The 25,698-nt window shown below is 42.7% G+C and overlaps 1 protein-coding gene across 2 annotated transcripts in view; it reads right to left on the bottom strand.

Moving 5' to 3' along the window:
* LOC133635405 (ankyrin repeat and MYND domain-containing protein 1-like) overlaps positions 1-25,698 on the bottom strand; it is a 34,562-nt gene that overhangs the window by 5,044 nt on the left and 3,820 nt on the right. The window contains exons 3-15 of one of the 2 annotated variants that reach the window (XM_062028582.1): positions 19,741-19,887; positions 19,478-19,672; positions 16,544-16,779; positions 16,259-16,475; positions 16,023-16,181; positions 13,597-13,727; positions 7,213-7,543; positions 6,955-7,139; positions 6,715-6,886; positions 3,147-3,287; positions 2,976-3,083; positions 1,753-1,860; positions 1,558-1,680 (exon numbers count right to left, since the gene is read on the bottom strand). In XM_062028582.1, the coding sequence (XP_061884566.1) occupies positions 1,558-1,680; positions 1,753-1,860; positions 2,976-3,083; positions 3,147-3,287; positions 6,715-6,886; positions 6,955-7,139; positions 7,213-7,543; positions 13,597-13,727; positions 16,023-16,181; positions 16,259-16,475; positions 16,544-16,779; positions 19,478-19,672; positions 19,741-19,887 (2,253 nt within the window). The remainder of the gene's footprint in view (positions 1-1,557; positions 1,681-1,752; positions 1,861-2,975; positions 3,084-3,146; positions 3,288-6,714; positions 6,887-6,954; positions 7,140-7,212; positions 7,544-13,596; positions 13,728-16,022; positions 16,182-16,258; positions 16,476-16,543; positions 16,780-19,477; positions 19,673-19,740; positions 19,888-25,698) is intronic. The other variant, XM_062028583.1, reaches the window with a different exon arrangement.

Below are 25,698 nucleotides of genomic sequence, written 5' to 3'. Positions count from 1 at the left end.
GCTGGGTATTGTGGCCAAACAGCTCAATTTTTGTTTCATCTGACCACAGAAATTTCCTCTAGAAGGTCTTATCTTTGTCCATGTGATGTCACAAAAAAATAAGAGTTGTAGAAATGATTGGAAACTCAAGACAGCCATGACATTATGCTCTTTACAAGTGTATGTAAACTTTTGACCACGACTGTAATGTTGGATATAGAGAACATTCAAATCATCTATGTATGGAATCCAAATGACTAAAATGTATTGATTTGGTGCAGCTCCACACAGTGAAAATTATGTACAATGCAAACTAAAACCTGCTACCAAAGAATGTACAACAAAAGAGAAGAAATATAATATTAGAGGAAAATCCGAACTTAAAACTTTTGTATGCATGTACGACGCTTAAGACTTCTAGCATATCCGTATACGGTAGTACATTTTAGAATGGACTAAGCCAGGGGTCGGCAACCCGCGGCTCTTTAGCGCCGCCCTAGTGGCTCTCTGAAGCTTTTTAAAAAATGTATGAAAAATGGAAAAAGATGAGGGGAAAAAATATATATTTTTTGTTTTAATATGGTTTCCGTAGGAGGACAAACATGACACAAACCTCCCTAATTGTTATAAAGCACACTGTTTATATTAAACATGCTTCACTGATTCGAGTATTTGGCGAGCGCCGTTTTGTCCTACTAATTTTGGCGGTCCTTGAACTCACCGCAGTTTGTTACATGTATAACTTTCTCCGACTTTCTAGGACGTGTTTTATGCCACTTTTTTTTCTGTCTCATTTTGTCCACCAGACTTTTAACGTTGTGCGTGAATGCACAAAGGTGAGTTTTGTTGATGTTATTGACTTGTGTGGAGTGCTAATCAGACATATTTGGTCACTGCATGACTGCAAGCTAATCGATGCTAACATGCTATTTAGGCTAGCTATATGTACATATTGCATCATTATGCCTCATTTGTAGCTATATTTGAGCTCATTTAGTTTCCTTTAAGTCATCTCAATTCAATGTATATCTCATGACACACTATCTGTATGTAATATGGCTTTTAATTTGTTGTGGCTCCAGACACATTTGTTTTTGTATTTTTGCTCCAATATGGCTCTTTCAACATTTTGGGTTGCCGACCCCTGGACTAAGCAAAGAAATCAAACAATATGACTCAGTTCAAGAGGCTGTTCAAACTACAAGTGTTTACTAAGTACAAAGAAGAAACATGTTGATGAATATATTGAACTTAATTGAAAATTGAATATAATTCATCTCATTGTGAGAATCAGGGTTGACATGAAGACTTATAAAGAGAACTGCTGTATTTAGAATTCACTATAGAATGTAAACGGTGTTGCAAAGTTAGAACAGGAAATGAACATATGTGTTAGAAATGTATATGAAGTGGAAAAAGGTTAGGATTAAATAAGCCTTGCTTCTTCATACTCCTTTTCAGACATGTTGTAAAGAGTAATGAGAATTTGCAAGTTATATGACGCGTCGCGTTGTAAATGTGTGCATGTTCGAAATAAATTGATACCATACCAAAGTGTGTTTGTGTGTGGGCAAGTACCAATTTTGCCCTTTTGCCATCGAGACAGTAGTTGAAGTTACTGAGGGCACAAAGGGCACTGCCCACTCCACAACCCAAGGGAAGGTTGGGATCAGCACCTCCCTTTAAGAGCTCCTCCACTGCCTACAAGAAGGGGGAAAAAAACACGAGTTAATGAATGATGCAGCACAGAAAGAGCAAGTGTGAAGCATTTACCATGTCATTGCCACTTGATATTGCTAAGGAAAGAGGTGAATGTCCACTCCAAAGGAGGTCAGTTCGGGCCCTGTGGGAGACTAAGAGGAATACCACCTTGCTGGCATTCTGCACCAAAACAAGCAGGGAAGTTGATTAAAAAGACAAGCGGTACAATGAAGTTTTGTTTTTTATCAGCATTGTTTTGGTCAGATTATTCTTAAATTTAAGAAAAAACCTTTTGTAATTGGTAGGTAATGCAGATACCTGACAATCTGACCTGGTCCCTACTAAATAAATGAGGAGGCGTGGAGCTCCCTCAGAGCGGTGGGGTGACACTGTACTGTACGGGCACACACGCGCTCTCCTCATGAGCTACATTGAATCCTGTCTCTGTTTGATTCCTTGCTTCTTGTCTTGTTTAATAGATAGTTCGGTGTTTGAACCTGACACTAAGTCTAACGGTGTGACCGTACATTGTTTCAGATTTTTCCGATACAGAGCTTTGGGTTCAGCTTTTTGCCATTGTTGAATTAAGTCAACAAGGATTCCTGTCATTGATGTTGTCATGAATTACACAGTATCTGTCAGAATAATTGTATCTAAGTTATTACAAAACTTTGTGTTTCAATGAGTTCCCGGCGAGCGGACAAAAGCGGTCTTTGATCCTACCAAGCAAAAGGCTTGTAAAACTCCACTGTGTAGGATGGGAATCGACATGAAGGTGTCGGTTTCTTTGATGCATTGTAATCCACAGGAAGATTTTGTTTTGACCCGAGATCTACAAAGCGGAGAGGAATCAGGACCTGACTCCCCTCCAGGCACCTTTTCTTTGAACTGTTTTACGACCTTTTCTTTGAACTGTTTTGTAACCAAAGGCGATGGCTGTTTACGACCCCCCTCCCTTAGAAACAGCTGTTGCCATGTAATCAGGGAAAGTCCAAATAAAAGAGGACGCGTACAATCTTTCGTCAGAGCGTGGGACGACACTGTGCAAGGGTACAGTGTCTACGCGTGTCTCTCCTCAATTGAGCTAAATTGAATTCTGTCTCTGTTTAATTCCTTGCTTCTTGTCTTGTTTAATAGATGTCATCAGTGTTTGAACCTGACAGTATTAATAATCAACAACAAATAAGCCCACCTGTGACATATTGTAGTGCATTTAACAGACCGGACCCTGCATGTATTTGTGTTACATACAGTTAATCTTTAGTCATTCGGTAACATTGTTATTATGAACTCACACAGTGATCAGTGTCCCGCTGGCAGGCCATGTGCAGAGCTGTCCGACCTCCCTCTAACAGACGTGGCTTCTCACTGGTCCTCAGTGGTAATTTTGCCATCCTGGAAACCTGCGAAACAGTCACAATAGTTTGAGCAATTTAAGTATGACCGCAGTATTTGGAGGTACACACCTTATCTGGTTGATACATTTCATCATGGTCACCTGCCCGTGCGTCCGGGTCAGACAAAGCATGCAGCAGTAGTTCTGTGATTTTGGGACCCTCCGGGCCTGGCAGGGCTGCTGCCACATGCAGAGGGTAAAGTCCTTTCCTCTGCAACACAGTCCAATTATTTACGTTTTTACAGCAACTGAAAGGTCGCATGAGGAATGAAAAAAGGGGTCGTAAGTCCATCCATCCATCTTCTTCCGCTTATCCGAGGTCGGGTCGCGGGGGCAGCAGCCTAAGCAGGGAAACCCAGACTTCCCTCTCCCCAGCCACTTCGTCCAGCTCCTCCCGGGGGATCCCGAGGCGTTCCCAGGCCAGCCGGGAGACATAGTCTTCCCAACGTGTCCTGGGTCTTCCCCGTGGCCTCCTACCGGTCGGACGTGCCCGTTCGGGTGGCATCCTGACCAGATGCCCGAACCACCTCATCTGGCTCCTCTCCATGTGGAGGAGCAGCGGCTTTACTTTGAGCTCCCCCCGGATGGCAGAGCTTCTCACCCTATCTCTAAGGGAGAGACCCGCCACCCAGCGGAGGAAACTCATTTGGGCCGCTTGTACCCGTGATCTTGTCCTTTCGGTCATAACCCAAAGCTCATGACCATAGGTGAGGATGGGAACGTAGATCGAGCGGTAAATTGAGAGCTTTGCCTTCCGGCTCAGCTCCTTCTTCACCACAACGGACCGATACAGCGTCCGCATTACTGAAGACGCCGCACCGATCCGCCTGTCGATCTCACGATCCACTCTTCCCTCACTCGTGAACAAGACTCCGAGGTACTTGAACTCCTCCACTTGGGGCAGGGTCTCCTCCGCAACCCGGAGATGGCACTCCACCCTTTTCCGGGCGAGAACCATGGACTTGGACTTGGAGGTGCTGATTCTCATCCCAGTCGCTTCACACTCGGCTGCGAACCGATCCAGTGAGGTCGTAAGTGACGATTGTAAAGCATAAATGTCTGACAATGGTCATAAAACAGAGTTATAAGGCACATTTTTTTCATTGAATAAATACGGAGGCACACCACCAGCAGAAACATTAAAAAATGAAACTCCACCGGGTTGTCTTTTTTTTAAAGTTCGTTGTTGTTTTCCTGTGTGTAGTGCTTTAGTTCCTGTCTTGCGCTGTTATTTTGGTGGCTCTTCCTGTTTTGTTGGTGTTTTCCTGTAGCAGGCGTTGAGGGGATCCGGTTTGGTGGCTGCAGGATTAGGTCTCTGCTTTTTGCAGACGATGTGGTCCTGATGGCTTCATCTGGCCAGGATCTTCAGCTCTCACTGGATCGGTTCGCAGCCGAGTGTGAAGCGACTGGGATGAGAATCAGCACCTCCAAGTCCGAGTCCATGGTTCTCGCCCGGGAAAGGGTGGAGTGCCATCTCCGGGTTTGGGAGGAGATCTTACCCCAAGTGGGGGAGTTCAAGTACCTCGGAGTCTTGTTCACGAGTGAGGGAAGAGTGGATGGTGAGATCGACAGGCGGATCGGTGCGGCATCTTCAGTAATGCGGACGCTGTATCGATCCGTTGTGGTGAAGAAGGAGCTGAGCCGGAGGGCAAAGCTCTCAATTTACCGGTCGATCTACGTTCCCATCCTCACCTATGGTCATGAGCTTTGGGTTATGACCCAAAGGACAAGATCACGGGTACAAGCGGCCGAAATGAGTTTCCTCCGCCGGGTGGCGGGTCTCTCCCTTAGAGATGGGGTGAGAAGCTCTGTCATCCGGGTGGAGCTCAAAGTAAAGCCGCTTAGATTAGGTGGTTCGGGCATCTGGTCAGGATGCCACCCGAACGCGTCCCTAGGGAGGTGTTTGGGGCACGTCCGACCGGCAAGGGGCCAAGGGGAAGACCCAGGACACGTTGGGAAGACTATGTCTCCCGGCTGGCCTGGGAACGCCTCGGGATCCCCCGGGAGGAGCTGGACGAAGTGGCTGGGGAGAGGGAAGTCTGGGCTTCCCTGCTTAGGCTGCTGCCCCCGCGACCCGACCTTGGATAAGCAGAAGAAAATGGATGGATGGATGGATGGAGCTTCACGCCTTCCTTTGAGTGCTATTGCCTGACCTGCTTTGTATTGGCAAACAAGACTATTTCAGTTGTGCGGACGCTATCCTTCTTCGTGGGGACTGTTATGATCCGCTGCCCGGATCATATTTCTGTTTACGTTTTCAAGTCACTTGTGTTTTTCTGCTAGTCTTGATCTCTTTCTAGTTCCTGTTTAAGCACTTCTGAGTTTGGTTACCATAGTTACTGATTACTTTCACCTGCCGCGGGTGTTCCCGACGTGCACCTGTTTCTCATTACTGTCATCATTATATAAGCCTGCCTTTCCATTCAGTCTGTCTTGCATCGTAGTTTGTGTTCACACAACAGTTGACGACTTTTGTTTCCTGCTCTTTCGCGACTAGTTTTCACACTAGGCTATTTTGGCTTGCTAGCTCCCACGCTAGTCTTTTAGTTTTGTACTTTAAGTGCTATGAGCACCTGTTTATTTGTTCCTGTCTGATTTATGCTTTAATAAATCAATTCTTTACCTGCAAGCTGTGTCCGAAGCCCGATCTGCATCCCTGGGAGAACGAACACCCGCACCATGCGACCTGGTCGTCACAAATTATTTATATAATACATTTATATTTACATATTTCACGACCATGTAGACCGATTTGCCCGAAGTGACGAACATTTATTCGAGCACTTTAGGCTACCTCAGCAGTCCCCCCTTTCTCAAACTTACCTTTTGACATTATGTATTTCCCCCGCGGGATAACACGAATTTCAGTTCTGTAATCTGTTTGTGTTTTCTCCGTGTGTTTGATGTTCGAATTTTCTGCCGGAATTGTGCCCTTATATGGGGAATCAAGGGCGTTTACCTATTCAAATTACGGAATTAAGGCTGTTTACATATGCATATTGGGGAAATAAGGGCGTGTTTGTATGCAAATTATGATAGACATGCACGCACTAACCATTTGGCATTCAGCAACTTAAGAACAGCAGGTGGGAACAATTTGGCCGTTTAAGAACATGTCATGAATTTAAATGGACTCCTCTTAGGAAATCACTTAGGAAGAAAGATAAGAGGAAAAGTTAAGAACTTATTGCTGAATGGGGCCCGGTGTCACTGTGACGACCGGGTCGCATGGTGCGGGTGTTTGTTCTCCCAGGGATGCAGATCGGGCTTCGGAAAGGCAGGCTTATATAATGATGACAGTAATGAAAAACAGGTGCGCGTCGGGAACACCCGCGGCAGGTGAAAGTAATCAGTAACTATGGTAACCAAACTCAGAAGTGCTTAAACAGGAACTAGAAAGAGATCAAGACTAACAGAAAAACACAAGTGACTAGAAAACGTAAACAGAAATATGATCCGGGCGGCGGATCATAACATAATTATTGTAATTCCTATATATCCCATTAATTCCATGAATAATCAAAAAATAGTCAATATTTCCAAACTTCCCGAGCTTAACTTTCCGTGGTAAATTTCCACCCCTTTGCAACCCTAGTGGTTGAAAGACACTGATATAGAGGAATACATTTGTATGCTACCTCAGGTGGGAGAGAGACATCTGTCCGAGCGGTACACAGTAGAAGTTTCTTGACAGTCTGAGTATCTCCTGCCATAATGGCCACAAATAGGACGGGTAAGGGGACGCTGGAAGTGTTGGGGTCAGCTCCCCGGTCCAGCAGCAGATTCAGTGTGCTCAAACGTGCACGATGCCTGGTCACACAAACACATTGACAATAAACACGGACACAAAATGGAAAGTAAACAGAGATAAAACACACTCAAACTTCATTGCAGCCATTCTGCGAACAGTCTCCGGAGTATCGGAGTGCTGAGAACATCCAGTGTGACTCAAAGCTTCTGCTGCGCCCTGTAGAACTTCCTCTGTGACCTCTATGTTGTAGCTGTTCATGGAGCAAGAAGACGCAAAGGATTGTGGTCCGGTCAGGTTTTTGTCAGTGTTCTGCTGCAAAACACAGAAGAAAAGGTTCGTAGGGCTAAAAGTTGACAAGACAAAGCCGAATGTCTCTGCTGTGCACCTTAACTGACAAATATTCTTGCCACTCCACACTGCCCAGTAAAACGTGGCCATCCAACACTTGAATAGAGCGCTTTGAAAGTAGCGCCTTCTTCTCCTGGTTCTCCTCGTCTTCTTCCAATTCCTCAGCCCCATTCAAGTTTGTCAGTATCATATTTCCACCTTCGCCCAATTCGGCATCTTCACTTCTGGTTTTTACTTCAAGCTCTGTATAATTTGCCACGTTACATACAGCTTTGCGGTTTCTCCCCTGTCCAGTTCCTCCGTCCGTGGAAAGCTCACTGAACCCGCTGGGATGAAACCGGACGCCTCCTGACACATCATCTGTTGTCCTGAGGTGGGGGAAAAAGCCATGTTGCACAATAAGTAGTGGAAGGTGGTTAAGAAATAACACTTAACCAATTTTACATTTGACCCTTTTTACCTGGTTAATGCAATATTCATGCAATGAAACTAGTAATTATACACTACATTGCCAAAAGTATTTGGCCACTCATCCAAATGATGAGGTGTATAAAATCAAGCACTTAGGCATGGAGACTGTTTCTACAAACATTTGTGAAAGAATGGGCCGCTCTCAGTGATTTCCAGCGTGGAACTGTCATAGGATGCCACCTGTGCAACAAATCCAGTCGGGAAATTTCCTCGCTCCTAAATATTCCAAAGTCAACTGTCGGCTTTATTATAAGAAAATGGAAGAGTTTGGGAACAACAGCAACTCAGCCACCAAGTGGTAGGCCACGTAAACTGACAGAGAGGTCAGCATAGTGCAAATACTTTCTGCACAGTCAGTTGCTACAGAGCTCCAAACTTCATGTGACCTTCCAATTAGCCCACGTACAGTACGCAGAGAGCTTCATGGAATGGGTTTCCATGGCCGAGCAGCTGCATCTAAGCCACGCATCACCAAGTCCAATGCAAAGCGTGGGATGCAGTGGTGTAAAGGACATCACCACTGGACTCTAGAGCAGTGGTGACGCCTTCTCTGGACTGATGAATCACACTTTTCCATCTGGCAATCTGATGGACCAGTCTGGGTTTGGAGGTTGCCAGGAGAACGGGACATTTCGGATTGCATTGTGCTGAGTGTGAAATTTGGTGGAGGAGGAATTATGGTGTGGGGTTGTTTTTCAGGAGTTGGGCTTGGCCCCTTAGTTCCAGTGAAAGGAACTTTGAATGCTCCAGGATACCAAAACATTTTGGACAATTCCATGCTCCCAACCTTGTGGGAACAGTTTGGAGCGGGCAAATTCCTCTTCCAACATGACTGTGCACCAGTGCACAAAGCAAGGTCCATAAAGACATGGATGACAGAGTCTGGTGTGGATGAACCTGACTGGCCTGCACAGAGTCCTGACCTGAACCCGATAGAACACCTTTGGGGTGAAATTAGAACGGAGACTGAGAGCCAGGCCTTCTCCACCAATGCACTTTTGGAAGAATGGTGGAAAATTCCTATAAACAGCCTTCCAAGAAGTGTAAAACTCTGTAATAGCTGCACAATTTGTGTCTTGCATCCTAGGAACCCTTTAGGACAGTGGTCCCCAACTTTTTTTGCACCACGGACCGGTTTAATGTAGGCATTATTTTCAGGGGCTGGCTTCCCACTTGTGAAAAATACAACTGACTATAACGCTGACTTAGTGGGAGCCTCGGGCTTGTTTCTTTGCAATGAGATGCAGATGGAAATCAGCCTTTGGCTACAATCTGTCACATTTCTATTTGATGTGTTCATTAATGTGCATTGTATCATGTCACAAAGTTATAACAAATGGCAACTTTCTATGAGGAGTTTTATTGTACATCTATAAACGAGCTTATTGGTGTGTCTAGTGCGGGGGTCGGCAACCCGCGGCTCTAGAGCCGCATGCGGCTCTTTAGCGCCGCCCTAGTGGCTCTCTGGAGATTTTTCAAAAATGTATGAAGAATGGAAAAAGATGAGGGGGAAAAAAAAATCAATTTTTTTGTTTTAGTATGGTTTCTGTAGGAGGACAAACATGACACAAACCTCCGTAATTGTTATAAATCACACTGTTTATATTAAATATGCTTCACTGATTCAAGTATTTGGCGAGCGCCGTTTTGTCCTACTTATTTTGGCGGTCCTTGAACTCACCGTATAGTCTGTTTACATGCATAACTTTCTCCGACTTTCTAGGACGTGTTTTATGCCACTTCTTTTTCTGTCTCATTTTGTCCACCACACTTTTAACGTTGTACATGAGTGCACAAAGGTGAGTTTTGTTGATGTTATTGACTTGTGTGAAGTGCTAATCAGACATATTTGGTCACTGCATGACTGCAGGCTAATCGATGCTAACATGCTATTTAGGCTAGCTATATGTACATATTGCATCATTATGCCTCATTTGTAGCTATATTTGAGCTCATTTAGTTTCCTTTAAGTCCTCTTAATTAAATTTATATCTCATGACACATGTAATATGGCTTTTAATTTTTTGCGGCTCCAGACAGATTTGTTTTTGTTTTTTTGGTCCAATATGGCTCTTTCAACATTTTGGGTTGCCGACCCCTGCTCTAGTGCACAGGTGTCAAACTCAAGGCCCGCGGGCCAAATCTGGCCCTCCACGTCATTTTATATATGTCCTGCAAAAGCCTGGAAATAATATTTGTCAATAAAATACCTTATATATTCTTCCTTTACCTTCTTATTTTCTTACTAAAGGTATTAGGTTTTTTTTGTAGTTTGACAGGGAAAAAAATAGTGTCCAATATTGCAACAAATATTATATTATCTAATTTTGTTGGTCAAAATCCAAATAAATTCTTAAATATCTGCTTAACTTATGATTTCGAAGCAAGTTATCCATCAAATTGTACACTATAAAAATGACCAATAAAGTTCAAGTTAAAGTACCAATGATAGTCACACACACACACACTAGGTGTGGCGAAATTATTCTCTGCATTTGACCCATCACCCTTGTTCACCCCCTGGGAGGTGAGGGGAGCAGTGAGCAGCAGCGGTGGCCGCGCCCGGGAATCATTTTTGGTGATTTAACCCCCAATTCCAACCCTTTATGCTGAGTGCCAAGCAGGGAGGTAATGGCTCCCATTTTTATAGTCTTTGGTATGACTCGGCCGGGGTTTGAACTCATAGATTTTACTGTAAAATTTAGGGAGTTTTTTTTTTAACAGCATATTACTGTAAGTTGGAAAAAAAACAACCAATGTTTGTTTTCTGACAGTAAAATTCTGTCGACTGAGCTGTCAGGTTTTTTTTTTGGTTTTTTAAATCCATGGTTGATGATTTTATGGTACCACATTTTATTATGGTAAAAAAACTGGCAGTAGCCAAAATAAAATTAAACAGCGGTACTGTATTTCTATTTATAGTAATATGTTGTAGAAAATAAAAAATAATAAAATAACACCACATATTTTACAGTAAAATTATTTTTTTTCTGTAAAAAGCAGTGGTCAAATCCACATATTTTTTTTACTCTTTACGTAAATTGTTTTTAAAATATTTAAATTAATTAATTATTTACTGTTACAAGCGGCCCTCTGTTGGGGACATCTCTGCACTGCTGACCCGTCTCTGCTCGGGATGGTCCCCTGCTGGCCCCACTATGGACTGGACTCTCACTATTATGTTGGATCCACTATGGACTGGACTTTCACTATTATGTTAGATCCACTATGGACTGGACTCTCACTATTATGTTGGATCCACTATGGACTGGACTTTCACTATTATGTTAGATCCACTATGGACTGGACTCTCACACTATTATGTTAGATCCACTATGGACTGGACTCTCACTATATTATGTTAGATCCACTATGGACTGGACTTTCACACTATTATGTTAGATCGACTATGGACTGGACTCCCACAATATTATGTTAGATCCACTATGGACTGGACTCTCACTATTATGTTAGATCCACTATGGACTGGACTCCCACAATATTATGTTAGATCCACTATGGACTGGACTCTCACTATTATGTTAGATCCACTATGGACTGGACTCTCACTATTATGTTGGATCCACTATGGACTGGACTTTCACTATTATGTTAGATCCACTATGGACTGGACTCTCACTATTATGTTGGATCCACTATGGACTGGACTTTCACTATTATGTTAGATCCACTATGGACTGGACTCTCACACTATTATGTTAGATCCACTATGGACTGGACTCTCACTATATTATGTTAGATCCACTATGGACTGGACTTTCACACTATTATGTTAGATCGACTATGGACTGGACTCCCACAATATTATGTTAGATCCACTATGGACTGGACTCTCACTATTATGTTAGATCCACTATGGACTGGACTCTCACTATATTATGTTAGATCCACTATGGACTGGACTTTCACACTATTATGTTAGATCCACTATGGACTGGACTCTCACTATTATGTTAGATCCACTATGGACTGGACTCTCACAATATTATGTTAGATCCACTATGGACTGGACTCTCACTATTATGCTAGATCCACTATGGACTGGACTCTCACACTATTATGTTAGATCCACTATGGACTGGACTCTCACAATATTATGTTAGATCCACTATGGACTGGACTCTCACTATTATGTTGGATCCACTATGGACTGGACTCTCACACTATTATGTTAGATCCACTATGGACTGGACTCTCACACTATTATGTTAGATCCACTATGGACTGGACTCTCACTATATTATGTTAGATCCACTATGGACTGAACTCTCACTATTATGTTAGATCCACTATGGACTGGACTCTCACACTATTATGTTAGATCCACTATTGACTGGACTCTCACACTATTATGTTAGATCCACTATGGACTGGACTCTCACACTATTATGTTAGATCCACTATGGACTGGACTCTCACTATATTATGTTAGATCCACTATGGACTGGACTTTCACACTATTATGTTAGATCGACTATGGACTGGACTCCCACAATATTATGTTAGATCCACTATGGACTGGACTTTCACACTATTATGTTAGATCGACTATGGACTGGACTCCCACAATATTATGTTAGATCCACTATGGACTGGACTCTCACTATTATGTTAGATCCACTATGGACTGGACTCTCACAATATTATGTTAGATCCACTATGGACTGGACTCTCACTATTATGCTAGATCCACTATGGACTGGACTCTCACTATTATGTTGGATCCACTATGGACTGGACTTTCACTATTATGTTAGATCCACTATGGACTGGACTCTCACTATTATGTTGGATCCACTATGGACTGGACTTTCACTATTATGTTAGATCCACTATGGACTGGACTCTCACACTATTATGTTAGATCCACTATGGACTGGACTCTCACTATATTATGTTAGATCCACTATGGACTGGACTTTCACACTATTATGTTAGATCGACTATGGACTGGACTCCCACAATATTATGTTAGATCCACTATGGACTGGACTCTCACTATTATGTTAGATCCACTATGGACTGGACTCTCACAATATTATGTTAGATCCACTATGGACTGGACTCTCACTATTATGCTAGATCCACTATGGACTGGACTCTCACACTATTATGTTAGATCCACTATGGACTGGACTCTCACAATATTATGTTAGATCCACTATGGACTGGACTCTCACTATTATGTTGGATCCACTATGGACTGGACTTTCACTATTATGTTAGATCCACTATGGACTGGACTCTCACACTATTATGTTAGATCCACTATGGACTGGACTCTCACACTATTATGTTAGATCCACTATGGACTGGACTGTCACCCACATCTGTGGTCCTCTCCAATGTTTCTCATAGTCATTCTCATTGACATCCCACTGGGGTGAGTTTTTCCTTGCCCTTATGTGGGATCTGAACCGAGGATGTCGTTGTGGCTTGTGCAGCCCTTTGAGACACTCGTGATTTAGGGCTATATAAGTAAACATTGATTGATTGATTGGTCTAATGGCAGCAATGACTGCGGTGTGGCCCTCAATTAAGACAAGTTTGACACCCCTGGTCTAGTGGGACAGGCCAAAGTTAAGTCGGAGAAAATGCAGTCCTTTATAAATGATTTAATGTTTCTCTCCGGCCTGGTAGCAAATACGTCCCTGGACCGCTGCTTTAGGAGACATTCAAAACACTCAACTCGTTCGCGGAAGTCACATTTTTACCTTCAGACAAAGACCTCCTTATATGCGCTATGCTGAGGACCCCACAATCAGTGGGGTCCTCATTTTGCATGAAGGTGTTTTTTTTTAATAATTGTTCTGCTTGGGTCCCAAATTTAGCGAGTGAGACTGGCCCCTAACCAAAAGGGGAACACGTTAAAAAGCTCTGTACCGGTGTAAGGTTAGAAGGACTTGAAACTGTGTGTAAATATGCCTACTGGTCAGAGAGGTGATTCTGGTTGAGCTGGATTGTGTCACAAGTCCAAGGTCTGTTGTTTGAGCCCGGTGAGTCAGTACTTAAGTCCAGGGGGCCGATCTGAGGTTTCTTCTTGCACAATGGCATCAAACCCTGGTACAGTACACATGGGAATAAACATACATCAGTTATAGAAACAGATTGTAGCATTGAAATCTACACTATATTGCCAAAAGTATTTGGCTACCCATCCAAAATGATGAGAATCAGGTGTCCTAATCACTTGGCCCGGCCACAGGTGTATCAAATCAAGCACTTAGGCATGGAGACTGTTTCTACAAACGTTTGTGAAGGAATGGGCCGCTTTCAGTGATTTCCAGCGTGGAACTGTCATAGGACGCCACCTGTGCAACAAACGCTTTTCCATCTGGCAATCTGATGGACCAGTCTGGGTTTGGAGGTTGCCAGGAAAACGCTACATTTCGGACTGCATTTTGCCGAGTGTGAAATTTGGTGGAGGAGGAATTATGGTTATTTTTCAGGAGTTGGGCTTGGCCCCTTAGTTCCAGTGAAAGCAACTTTGAATGCTCCAGGATACCAAAACATTTTGGACAATTCTGACATGGATGACAGAGTCTGGTGTGGATGAACTGGACTGGCCTGCACAGAGTCCTGACCTGAACCCGATAGAACGCCTTTGGGATGAATTAGACCGGAGACTGAGAGCCAGGCCTTCTCCACCAACGTCAGTGTGTGACCTCACCAATGCGCTTTTGGGAAGAATGGTGGAAAATTCCTATAAAAACACTCTGCAACCTTGTGGACAGCCTTCCCAGAAGTGTAAAACGCTGTCATAGCTGCAAAAAGTGAACAGACATCATATTGAACCCTATGGGTTAGGAATGGGATGGCACTTCAAGTTCATATGTGGGTCACCTTGCCTTTATGGCTTGAGTTCAGATTTTCGGGGGCTTCTGGGGATCCCAAATACACACAAATAGGTGCATACAGGTAAGAAAAGTTTGTCTTGCATCATAGGAATCCTTTAGGACAGTGGTCCCCAACCTGTTTTGCACCACGGACCGGTTTAATGTCGGCATTATTTTTCAGGGACCGGCTTCCCACTTGTGAAAAATACAACTCACTATAACACCGACTTAGTGGGAGCCTCGGGCTTGTTTCTTTGCAATGAGATGCAGATGGAAAATCAGCCTTTGGCTACAATCTGTCACATTCTGGTGGAGTCTGGTGTGGATGAACTTGACTGGCCTGCACAGAGTCCTGACCTGAACCCGATAGAACGCCTTTGGGATGAATTAGACCGGAGACTGAGAACCAGGCCTTCTCCACCAACATCAGTGTGTGACCTCACCAATGCGCTTTTGGGAAGAATGGTGGAAAATTCCTATAAAAACACTCTGCAACCTTGTGGACAGCCTTCCCAGAAGTGTAAAACATGGATGACAGAGTCTGGTGTGGATGAACTTGACCGGCCTGCACAGAGTCCTGACCTGAACCCGATAGAACGCCTTTGGGATGAATTAGACCGGAGACTGAGAACCAGGCCTTCTCCACCAACATCAGTGTGTGACCTCACCAATGCGCTTTTGGGAAGAATGGTGGACAATTCCTATAAAAACACTCTGCAACCTTGTGGACAGCCTTCCCAGAAGTGGAAAACATGGATGACAGAGTCTGGTGTGGATGAACTTGACTGGCCTGACCTGAACCCAATAGAACGCCTTTGGGATGAATTAGACCGGAGACTGAGAGCCTCACCAATGCACTTTTGGAAGAATGTTGGAAAATTCCTATAAACACACGCCGCAACCTTGTGGACAGCCTTCCCAGAAGTGTAAAACGCTGTAATAGCTGCAAAAAGTGGACCGACATCATATCGAACCCTATGGGTTAGGAATGAGTCGGAAGGCAAAGCTCTCAATTTACCGGTCGATCTACGTTCCCATCCTCACCTATGGTCATGAGCTTTGGGTTATGACCCAAAGGACAAGATCACGGGTACAAGCGGCCGAAATGAGTTTCCTCCGCCGGGTGGCGGGTCTCTCCCTTAGAGATAGGGTGAGAAGCTCTGTCATCCGGGCGGAGCTCAAAGTAAAGCCGCTGCTCCTCCACATGGAGAGGAGCCAGATGAGGTGGTTCGGGCATCTGGTCAGGATGCCACCCGAACGCCTCCCTGGTTTAGGGCACGTCCGACTGGTAGGAGGCCACAGGGAAGACCCAGGACACGTTGGGAAGACTATGTCTCCCGGCTGGCCTAGGAACGCCTCGGAATCCCCCGGGAGGAGCTGGACGAAGTGGCCGGGGAGAGGAATGTCTGGCCTCGGATAAGTGGAAGAAGATGGATGGATTGGTTAGGGTTCATATGCGAGTCAAGGCAGGTGGCCAAATACTCTTGGCAATATAGTGTACATGAGGTAAAACTCTTACTTGTGCTTTGGCTGGAAGTCCAGCAAACGTGTGTAAAGACTCAAAGGGATAGTAAAGAACATGGCACACAGACAAGGCTGACACGCCCTCGTCATTGAGCTTGTCAATATCAGCACCCATATCTAACAACAAGTCAATCACCTCATTGTGGCAGTTTACCTGTAAAACAAAACAAGAGAATTAGCAGGTAATAGGCAAAGATAAACAAAGCAATCAAAACCAGGCTAATAATTTACTGTGGCGCCAATTAATGCAGTGTGTCCTTGAGAATCTGCAACATCCGGGTGAACAAGGCCATCCAGGAGAAGCTTTAAAACAGATTGCCGTTCTCCTTTGGCAGCCTGCTGGATCAACAGCTCTGAAGTGACTTCCAAAGGTCCATTCGGACCAAAACTGTCCCTTTTCAACGAAAGAACTGCTGCAATGTCCCAGTCCAAATTTCCAGCCAGTCGTCTGTGCGAAACCCAAATTGCAATAAACAAGTGTGTTTGAACATGTTGTTTCATGTAGTTGCATCTGACCTGTGTCGGTGGATGTGAGCCATCATTCGGGTTTTCATGGGCAGAGAGGGGAGTGGGTCTCTTGTGTAGCCTTGGCACGGGTCGTCAGATGGCTCCCATAGCTGGCCGTAAAAATGTTGGTCAAACTCTCTTCTTTTTTCCGGGGGGAATGGTAGGTTGTCACCATCTGTGGAATAATACTCAATCCCAGAGGGTAGGATTGTATCGCCGTCATATAACAGCGCATCTTTGTTTGGCTAAGGGAGTGGAAAACAAAGTGATGGATACAATTAAGTTCTTTAATGGTGAATGTCCCTGCTAATATACAGTCATGATCAAAAGTGTACATACACTTGTAAAGAACATCATGTCATGGCTGTCTTGAGTTTCCAATCATTTCTACAACTCTTATTTTTTTGTGATAGAGTGATTGGAGCACATACTTGTTGGTCACAAAACACATTCATGAAGTTTGCTTCTTTTATGAATTTATTATGGCTCTACTGAAAATGTGAGCAAATGTGCTGGGTCAAAAGTATACATACAGCAATGTTAATATTTGCTTACATGTCCCTTGGCAAGTTTCACTGCAATAAGGCACTTTTGGTAGCCATCCACAAGCTTCTGCTGGAATTTTTGACCACTCCTCTTGACAAAATTGCTGCAGTTCAGCTAAATGTGTTGGTTTTCTGACATGGACTTGTTTCTTCAGCATTGTCCACACGTTTAAGTCAGGACTTTGGGAAGGCCATTTTAAAACCTTCATTCTAGTCGGATTTAGCCATTTCTTTACCACTTTTGAGGTGTGTTTGGGGTCATTGTCCTGTTGGAACACCCAACTGCGCCCAAGACCCAACCTCCGGGCTGATGATTTTAGCTTGTCCTGAAGAATTTGGAGGTAATCCTCCTTTTTCAATGTCCCATTTACTCTCTGTAAAGCACCAGTTCCATTGGCAGCAAAACAGGCCCAGAGCATAATACTACCACCACCATGCTTGACGGTAGGAATGGTGTTCCTGGGATTAAAGGCCTCACCTTTTCTCCTCCAAACATATTGCTGGGTATTGTGGCCAAACAGCTCAATTTTTGTTTCATCTGACCTCACATTAGACCTTCTGGAGGAAAGTTCTGTGGTCAGATGAAACACAGAATGTTATAAATGAGAACTTTCAAAGAACTCTGGCTTATTAGTGATTCCCAGAGCCCCAAAAAAGTCTGCGGGCTATAGATCGTTTTCTATTCGGGCTCCAGTACACTGGAATGCCCTCCCGGTAACAGTTAGAGATGCTACCTCAGTAGAAGCATTTAAGTCCCATCTTAAAAGTCATTTGTATACTCTAGCCTTTAAATAAACCCCCCTTTTAGACCAGTTGATCTTTTTTTTTCTTTTCTGCTCTGCCCCCCTCTCCTGCGTAGAGAGGTTATTAGGTGACCACAGATGATTCGCTAGTTGTTCAAAGTCGGGACCCGGGGTGGACCACTCATATGTGCATCAGTTGATGACGTCTCTGCGCTGCTGACTTGTCTCCACTCAAGATGACCTCCTGCTGGTCCCACTATGGACTGGACTCTCACTATTATGTTAGATCCACTATGGACTGGACTCTCACTATTATGTTAGATCCACTATGGACTGGACTCTCACACTATTATGTTAGATCTACTATGGACTGGACTCTCACTATTATGTTAGATCCACTATGGACTGGACTCTCACTATTATGTTAGATCCACTATGGACTGGACTCTCACACTATTATGTTAGATCCACTATTGACTGGTCTCTCACACTATTATGTTAGATCCACTATGGACTGGACTCTCACACTATTATGTTAGATCCACTATGGACTGGACTCTCACACTATTAACTAGATCCACTATGGACTGGACTCTCACACTATTATGTTAGATCCACTATGGACTGGACTCTCACACTATTATGTTAGATCCACTATGGACTGGACTCTCACTATTATGTTAGATCCACTATGGACTGGACTCTCACACTATTATGTTAGATCTACTATGGACTGGACTCTCACTATTATGTTAGATCCACTATGGACTGGACTCTCACTATTATGTTAGATCCACTATGGACTGGACTCTCACACTATTATGTTAGATCCACTATTGACTGGTCTCTCACACTATTATGTTAGATCCACTATGGACTGGACTCTCACACTATTATGTTAGATCCACTATGGACTGGACTCTCACACTATTAACTAGATCCACTATGGACTGGACTCTCACACTATTATGTTAGATCCACTATGGACTGGACTCTCACACTATTATGTTAGATCCACTATGGACTGGACTCTCACACTATTAACTAGATCCACTCGACGTCCATTGCACCGGTCGCCCAGGGGGGGTCCCCACATCTGCGGTCCCCTCCAAGGTTTCTCATTGTCGTCCCATTGGGTTGAGTTTTTTCTTGCCCTGATGTGGGATCTGAGTTGTGGCTTGTGCAGCCCTTTGAGGCACTCGTGATTTAGGGTATATAAACACACTTTAATTGATTTATTGATTGACCTTTGTTTTGTTCACTTTAATGTTAGACTGCATTTTTTTCAAAGCTACCTTTTATGAACTTTGGAATATTCACGTACAAATGCTACAACACATCCATGTGAAGTTGCTGATATATAGTGACCAGTCAGTATACACTAGTACTACATATCATCATCTGTTTTTTTCTCCACCATATATGCAACTGATCGTCGATAAGTAGTAACATTTAACGATTCCGATTTGACTATGAAAATCCTTAGTTAAAGACAGCCCTAGTTTATATTCTTCTTCAAGAAACAGCAATTGGTTTCAGTCCAAATGAATCAATTCAATGTGTTTCCAATAACAACCTCATTTACTGTGAATCATCCAATGAACTTCTAGACTCTTATGGGTCTATTACATGATTAGAACGAGTCATTTGTTTACCTGACTCTGATAACATGACGCAGAGGTTTGCGCCAAGTAGTCAGCATATCCAGTCATTTTTTTCAGGCTGAAGCTGTCTTGAACAGAGTGGCAGAGTTGTATCAGATGTTTCCCATACCAAAAACCAACATCCTGACGTCCTGATGGCTCACTGAGCACACCTGGACCGAACCTCTGGTCAGCATGGTACAAACCCTGGCAAGAAGAGGAGGAGGTAGTTGGCACCCGTTAGTGTCTATAAAATCAACTACTATTCAGGTTACCTTGAATGTGGCTCCATCTGGAAACAACTGTTGTCCATATCCTTCCCTCCAGTTGAGGTAAAATTTGCCAGTGAATGTGTGACCTGATGGCCAACTGTAGACTCCATCACCATGTCTGTAGTCTTTGTAGAACGAGCCCTCATAGAACTACACAGAAGAAACAGTGGATGATTGTACTTGTTGTGTGATTTTGGTCGGTGTATTTTTTGGTCTCTGAGTTTTTCGTTCCATGAATGGGAACTGAAAAGCAAAAAAAGATTGGTTCATTTGAATTTTATTTTTAAATACAAAGTTTAATCACGCCATTTGTTTTGACTGAATTCGCGGATTGTTACCTAAAAGGCGGTGTAGCGACGGCTATCAATCAAAAAGCCGCTTAAGTGGGCTTGCATCTGTGACTCGTTCCTTCATTGAATAAGTCCACTTTACAAAACTAATCCAAGAATAAAATGCAGAGATTCAAACTTGAAGTAACCTGATGGTTAACAGAGAATATAAATGCTCACTCCACACCCAACCCGTTTTCCACCAGCTGTCTTAAATGCACAATTAATCAACTTGAACCACGTCCATGTGTCAACCACCGGATGTGACATACCTGTGCATACGTACAGAATAAACAAACATGAGCAATATATATTAAATGGCTCTTACAGGTGACAAAGGGCAGCCTTGGCGGAGTCCAATGTTCATAACTTTTATGGACAGAATTTCTAGGCGCAGTCAGGGAGTTGAGGGGATCCGGTTTGGTGGCTGCAAGATTAGGTCTCTGCCTTTTGCAGATGATGTGGTCCTGATGGCTTCATATGAATGCCATTGAATGTTAATTGTTCTACCATAAGCCGTCTCCAAAGGCCTTCCAGAAAATTTGGCAGTAGACCCAACCGGCCTCACAACTGCAGACCACATGTAACCACACCAGCCTAGGACCTCCACGATCGTCTGGGATGAGCCACCAGGTCAGATGCTGCAACAATTGGTTCGCATAACCAAAGAATGTCTGCACAAACTGTGAGAAACCGTCTCAGGAAAGCTCATCTGCATGCTCGTCGTCCTCACCGTGGTCTCGACTTGGCTGCAGTTTGTCGTCGTAACCGACTTGAGTGGCGTCGTGTGGGAGAGCGAGTCACCCACTCGAAATCTGCGTTCAAAGAACTCTGGCTTATTAGTGATTACCAGAACCCCAAAAAAAGTCTGCGGGCTATAGAGCGTTTTCTATTGGGGCTCCAGTACTATGGAATGCCCTCCCGGTAACAGTACAGATGCTACCTCAGTAGAAGCATCTAAGTTAAAGTTAAAGTACCAATGATTGTCACACACACACTAGGTGTGGCGAAATGATTCTTTGCATTTGACCCATCATCTCACTGGGAGGTGAGGGGAGCAGTGGGCAGCAGGGGTGGCCGTGCCCGGGAATCATTATTGGTGATTTAACACCCAATTCCAACCCTTGATGCATAGTGCCAAGCAGGGAGGTAATGGGTCCCATTTTTATAGTCTTTGGTATGACTCCCATCTTAAAACTAATTTGTATACACTAGCCTTCAAATAGACCCCCCTTTTAGACCAGTTGACCTGCCGTCTCTTTTCTGCTCTGCCCCCCTCTCCTTCGTGGAGAGGTTATTAGGTGACCACAGATGATGCGATAGCTGTTCAAAGTCGGTACCCGGGGTGGACAACTCATCTGTGCATCAGTTGAAAACGTTTCCGCACTGCTGACCTGTCTCCACTCAAGATGATCTCCTGCTGGCCCCACTATGGACTGGACTCACACTATTATGTTAGATCCACTATGAACTGGACTCTCACTATTATGTTACATCCACTATGGACTGGACTCTCACACTATTATGTTAGATGCACTATGGACTGGACTCTCACACTATTATGTTAGATCCACTATGGACTGGACTCTCACACTATTATGTTAGATCCACTATGGACTGGACTCTCACACTATTATGTTAGATCCACTATGGACTGGACTCTCACACTATTATGTTAGATCCACTATGGACTGGACTCTCACTATTATGTTAGATCCACTATGGACTGGACTCTCACACTATTATGTTAGATCCACTATGGACTGGACTCTCACACTATTATGTTAGCTCCACTATGGACTGGACTCTCACACTATTATGTTAGATCCACTATGGACTGGACACTCACACTATTATGTTAGATCCACTATGGACTGGACTCTCACTATTATGTTAGATCCACTATGGACTGGACTCTCACAATATTATGTTAGATCCACTTTGGACTGGACTCTCACACTATTATGTTAGATCCACTATGGACTGGACTCTCACACTATTATGTTAGATCCACTATGGACTGGACTCTCACTATTATGTTAGATCCACTATGGACTGGACTCTCACTATTATGTTAGATCCACTATGGACTGGACTCTCACACTATTATGTTAGATCCACTATGGACTGGACTCTCACACTATTATGTTAGATCCACTGTGGACTGGACTCTCACTATTATGTTAGATCCACTATGGACTGGACTTTCACTATTATGTTACATCCACTATGGACTGGACTCTCACACTATTATGTTAGATCCACTATGGACTGGACTCTCACTATTATGTCAGATCCACTATGGACTGGACTCTCACACTATTATGTTAGATCCACTATGGACTGGACTCTCACACTATTATGTTAGATCCACTATGGACTGGACTCTCACTATTATGTTAGATCCACTATGGACTGGACTCTCACACTATTATGTTAGATCCACTATGGACTGGACTCTCACTATTATGTTAGATCCACTATGGACTGGACTCTCACTATTATGTTACATCCACTATGGACTGGACTCTCACTATTATGTTAGATCCACTATGGACTGGACTCTCACACTATTATGTTAGATCCACTATGGACTGGACTCTCACACTATTATGTTAGATCCACTATGGACTGGACTCTCACACTATTATGTTAGATCCACTATGGACTGGACTCTCACTATTATGTTAGATCCACTATGGACTGGACTCTCACACTATTATGTTAGATCCACTATGGACTGGACTCTCACTATTATGTTAGATCCACTATGGACTGGACTCTCACACTATTATGTTAGATCCACTATGGACTGGACTCTCACTATTATGTTAGATCCACTATGGACTGGACTCTCACACTATTATGTTAGATCCACTATGGACTGGACTCTCACACTATTATGTTAGATCCACTATGGACTGGACTCTCACTATTATGTTACATCCACTATGGACTGGACTCTCACACTATTATGTTAGATCCACTATGGACTGGACTCTCACTATTATGTCAGATCCACTATGGACTGGACTCTCACACTATTATGTTAGATCCACTATGGACTGGACTCTCACACTATTATGTTAGATCCACTATGGACTGGACTCTCACTATTATGTTACATCCACTATGGACTGGACTCTCACACTATTATGTTAGATCCACTATGGACTGGACTCTCACTATTATGTTACATCCACTATGGACTGGACTCTCACTATTATGTTAGATCCACTATGGACTGGACTCTCACACTATTATGTTAGATCCACTATGGACTGGACTCTCACACTATTATGTTAGATCCACTATGGACTGGACTCTCACACTATTATGTTAGATCCACTATGGACTGGACTATCACACTATTATGTTAGATCCACTATGGACTGGACTCTCACTATTATGTTACATCCACTATGGACTGGACTCTCACACTATTATGTTAGATCCACTATGGACTGGACTCTCACTATTATGTTACATCCACTATGGACTGGACTCTCACTATTATGTTAGATCCACTATGGACTGGACTCTCACTATTATGTTACATCCACTATGGACTGGACTCTCACTATTATGTTAGATCCACTATGGACTGGACTCTCACACTATTATGTTAGATCCACTATGGACTGGACTCTCACACTATTATGTTAGATCCACTATGGACTGGACTCTCACTATTATGTTAGATCCACTATGGACTGGACTCTCACACTATTATGTTAGATCCACTATGGACTGGACTCTCACACTATTATGTTAGATCCACTATGGACTGGACTCTCACACTATTATGTTAGATCCACTATGGACTGGACTCTCACTATTATGTTAGATCCACTATGGACTGGACTCTCACACTATTATGTTAGATCCACTATGGACTGGACTCTCACTATTATGTTAGATCCACTATGGACTGGACTCTCACTATTATGTTAGATCCACTATGGACTGGACTCTCACACTATTATGTTAGATCCACTATGGACTGGACTCTCACTATTATGTTAGATCCACTATGGACTGGACTCTCACACTATTATGTTAGATCCACTATGGACTGGACTCTCACTATTATGTTAGATCCACTATGGACTGGACTCTCACACTATTATGTTAGATCCACTATGGACTAGACTCTCACACTATTAACTAGATCCACTCGACGTCCATTGCACCGGTCGCCCAGGGTGTAGCTTCATCCTTGTAGAGTGTAGTGATGTTAAAGATGATATATACTTCATTGCACATGTACTATATCACTATATCCATGATTAAATACTTTATAATTCCCTTAAACATGCAAAATGGTTTCCTTGTCACGTTAGTGCATGCTGATTTTAGATCTTACACTCATGCTTATGTGTGCTATGGATATGAGGTTGTTTTTTTCCCCTTGGCCTCAGTCTGGACCCCCTCTCCAGGGCCCAGGCTTGGACTGATTTTTTTTTTCTCTCACCCCCCATTATACAGCATTATTCACATGTAAATAATGCTATATAATTATGTGAATAATATAAATACAGACTATTATACAACATTATTCACATGTGAATAATGCTGTATAATAGACTGTATTTATGTTATTCACATGTGAATAATGCTGTATATTAGACTGTATTGATGTTATTCACATGTGAATAATGCTGTATAATAGACTGTATTTATATTATTCACATGTGAATAATGCTGTATATTAGACTGTATTGATGTTATTCACATGTGAATAATGTTGTATTATAGACTGTATTTATATTATTCACATGTGAATAATGCTGTATAATAGACTGTATTCATGTTATTCACATGTGAATAATGCTGTATAATAGACTGTATTCATGTTATTCACATGTGAATAATGCTGTATAATAGACTGTATTCATGTTATTCACATGTGAATAATGCTGTATAATAGACTGTATTTATGTTATTCACATGTGAAAAATGCTGTTTAATAGACTGTATTTATATTATTCACATGTGAATAATGCTGTATAATAGACTGTATTTATGTTATTCACATGTGAATAATGCTGTATAATAGACTGTATTTATGTTATTCACATGTGAATAATGCTGTTTAATAGACTGTATTTATATTATTCACATGTGAATAATGCTGTATAATAGACTGTATTTATATTATTCACATGTGAATAATGCTGTATATTAGACTGTATTGATGTTATTCACATGTGAATAATGTTGTATTATAGACTGTATTTATATTATTCACATGTGAATAATGCTGTATAATAGACTGTATTTATGTTATTCACATGTGAATAATGCTGTATAATAGACTGTATTTATGTTATTCACATGTGAATAATGCTGTTTTATAGACTGTATTTATATTATTCACATGTGAATAATGCTGTATAATAGACTGTATTTATATTATTCACGTGTGAATAATGCTGTATAATAGACTGTATTTATATTATTCACATGTGAATAATGCTGTATATTAGACAGTATTGATGTTATTCACATGTGAATAATGCTGTATATTAGACTGTATTGATGTTATTCACATGTGAATAATGCTGTATAATAGACTGTATTTATGTTATTCACATGTGAATAATGCTGTATAATAGACTGTATTTATGTT

This window comes from Entelurus aequoreus, linkage group LG19, assembly GCF_033978785.1.
Source record: "Entelurus aequoreus isolate RoL-2023_Sb linkage group LG19, RoL_Eaeq_v1.1, whole genome shotgun sequence".
In the NCBI taxonomy this organism is placed as follows: domain Eukaryota; kingdom Metazoa; phylum Chordata; class Actinopteri; order Syngnathiformes; family Syngnathidae; genus Entelurus; species Entelurus aequoreus.
The sequence above is the reverse complement of the archived record's forward strand: the minus strand, read 5'-3'. Positions and strand labels throughout refer to the sequence as shown.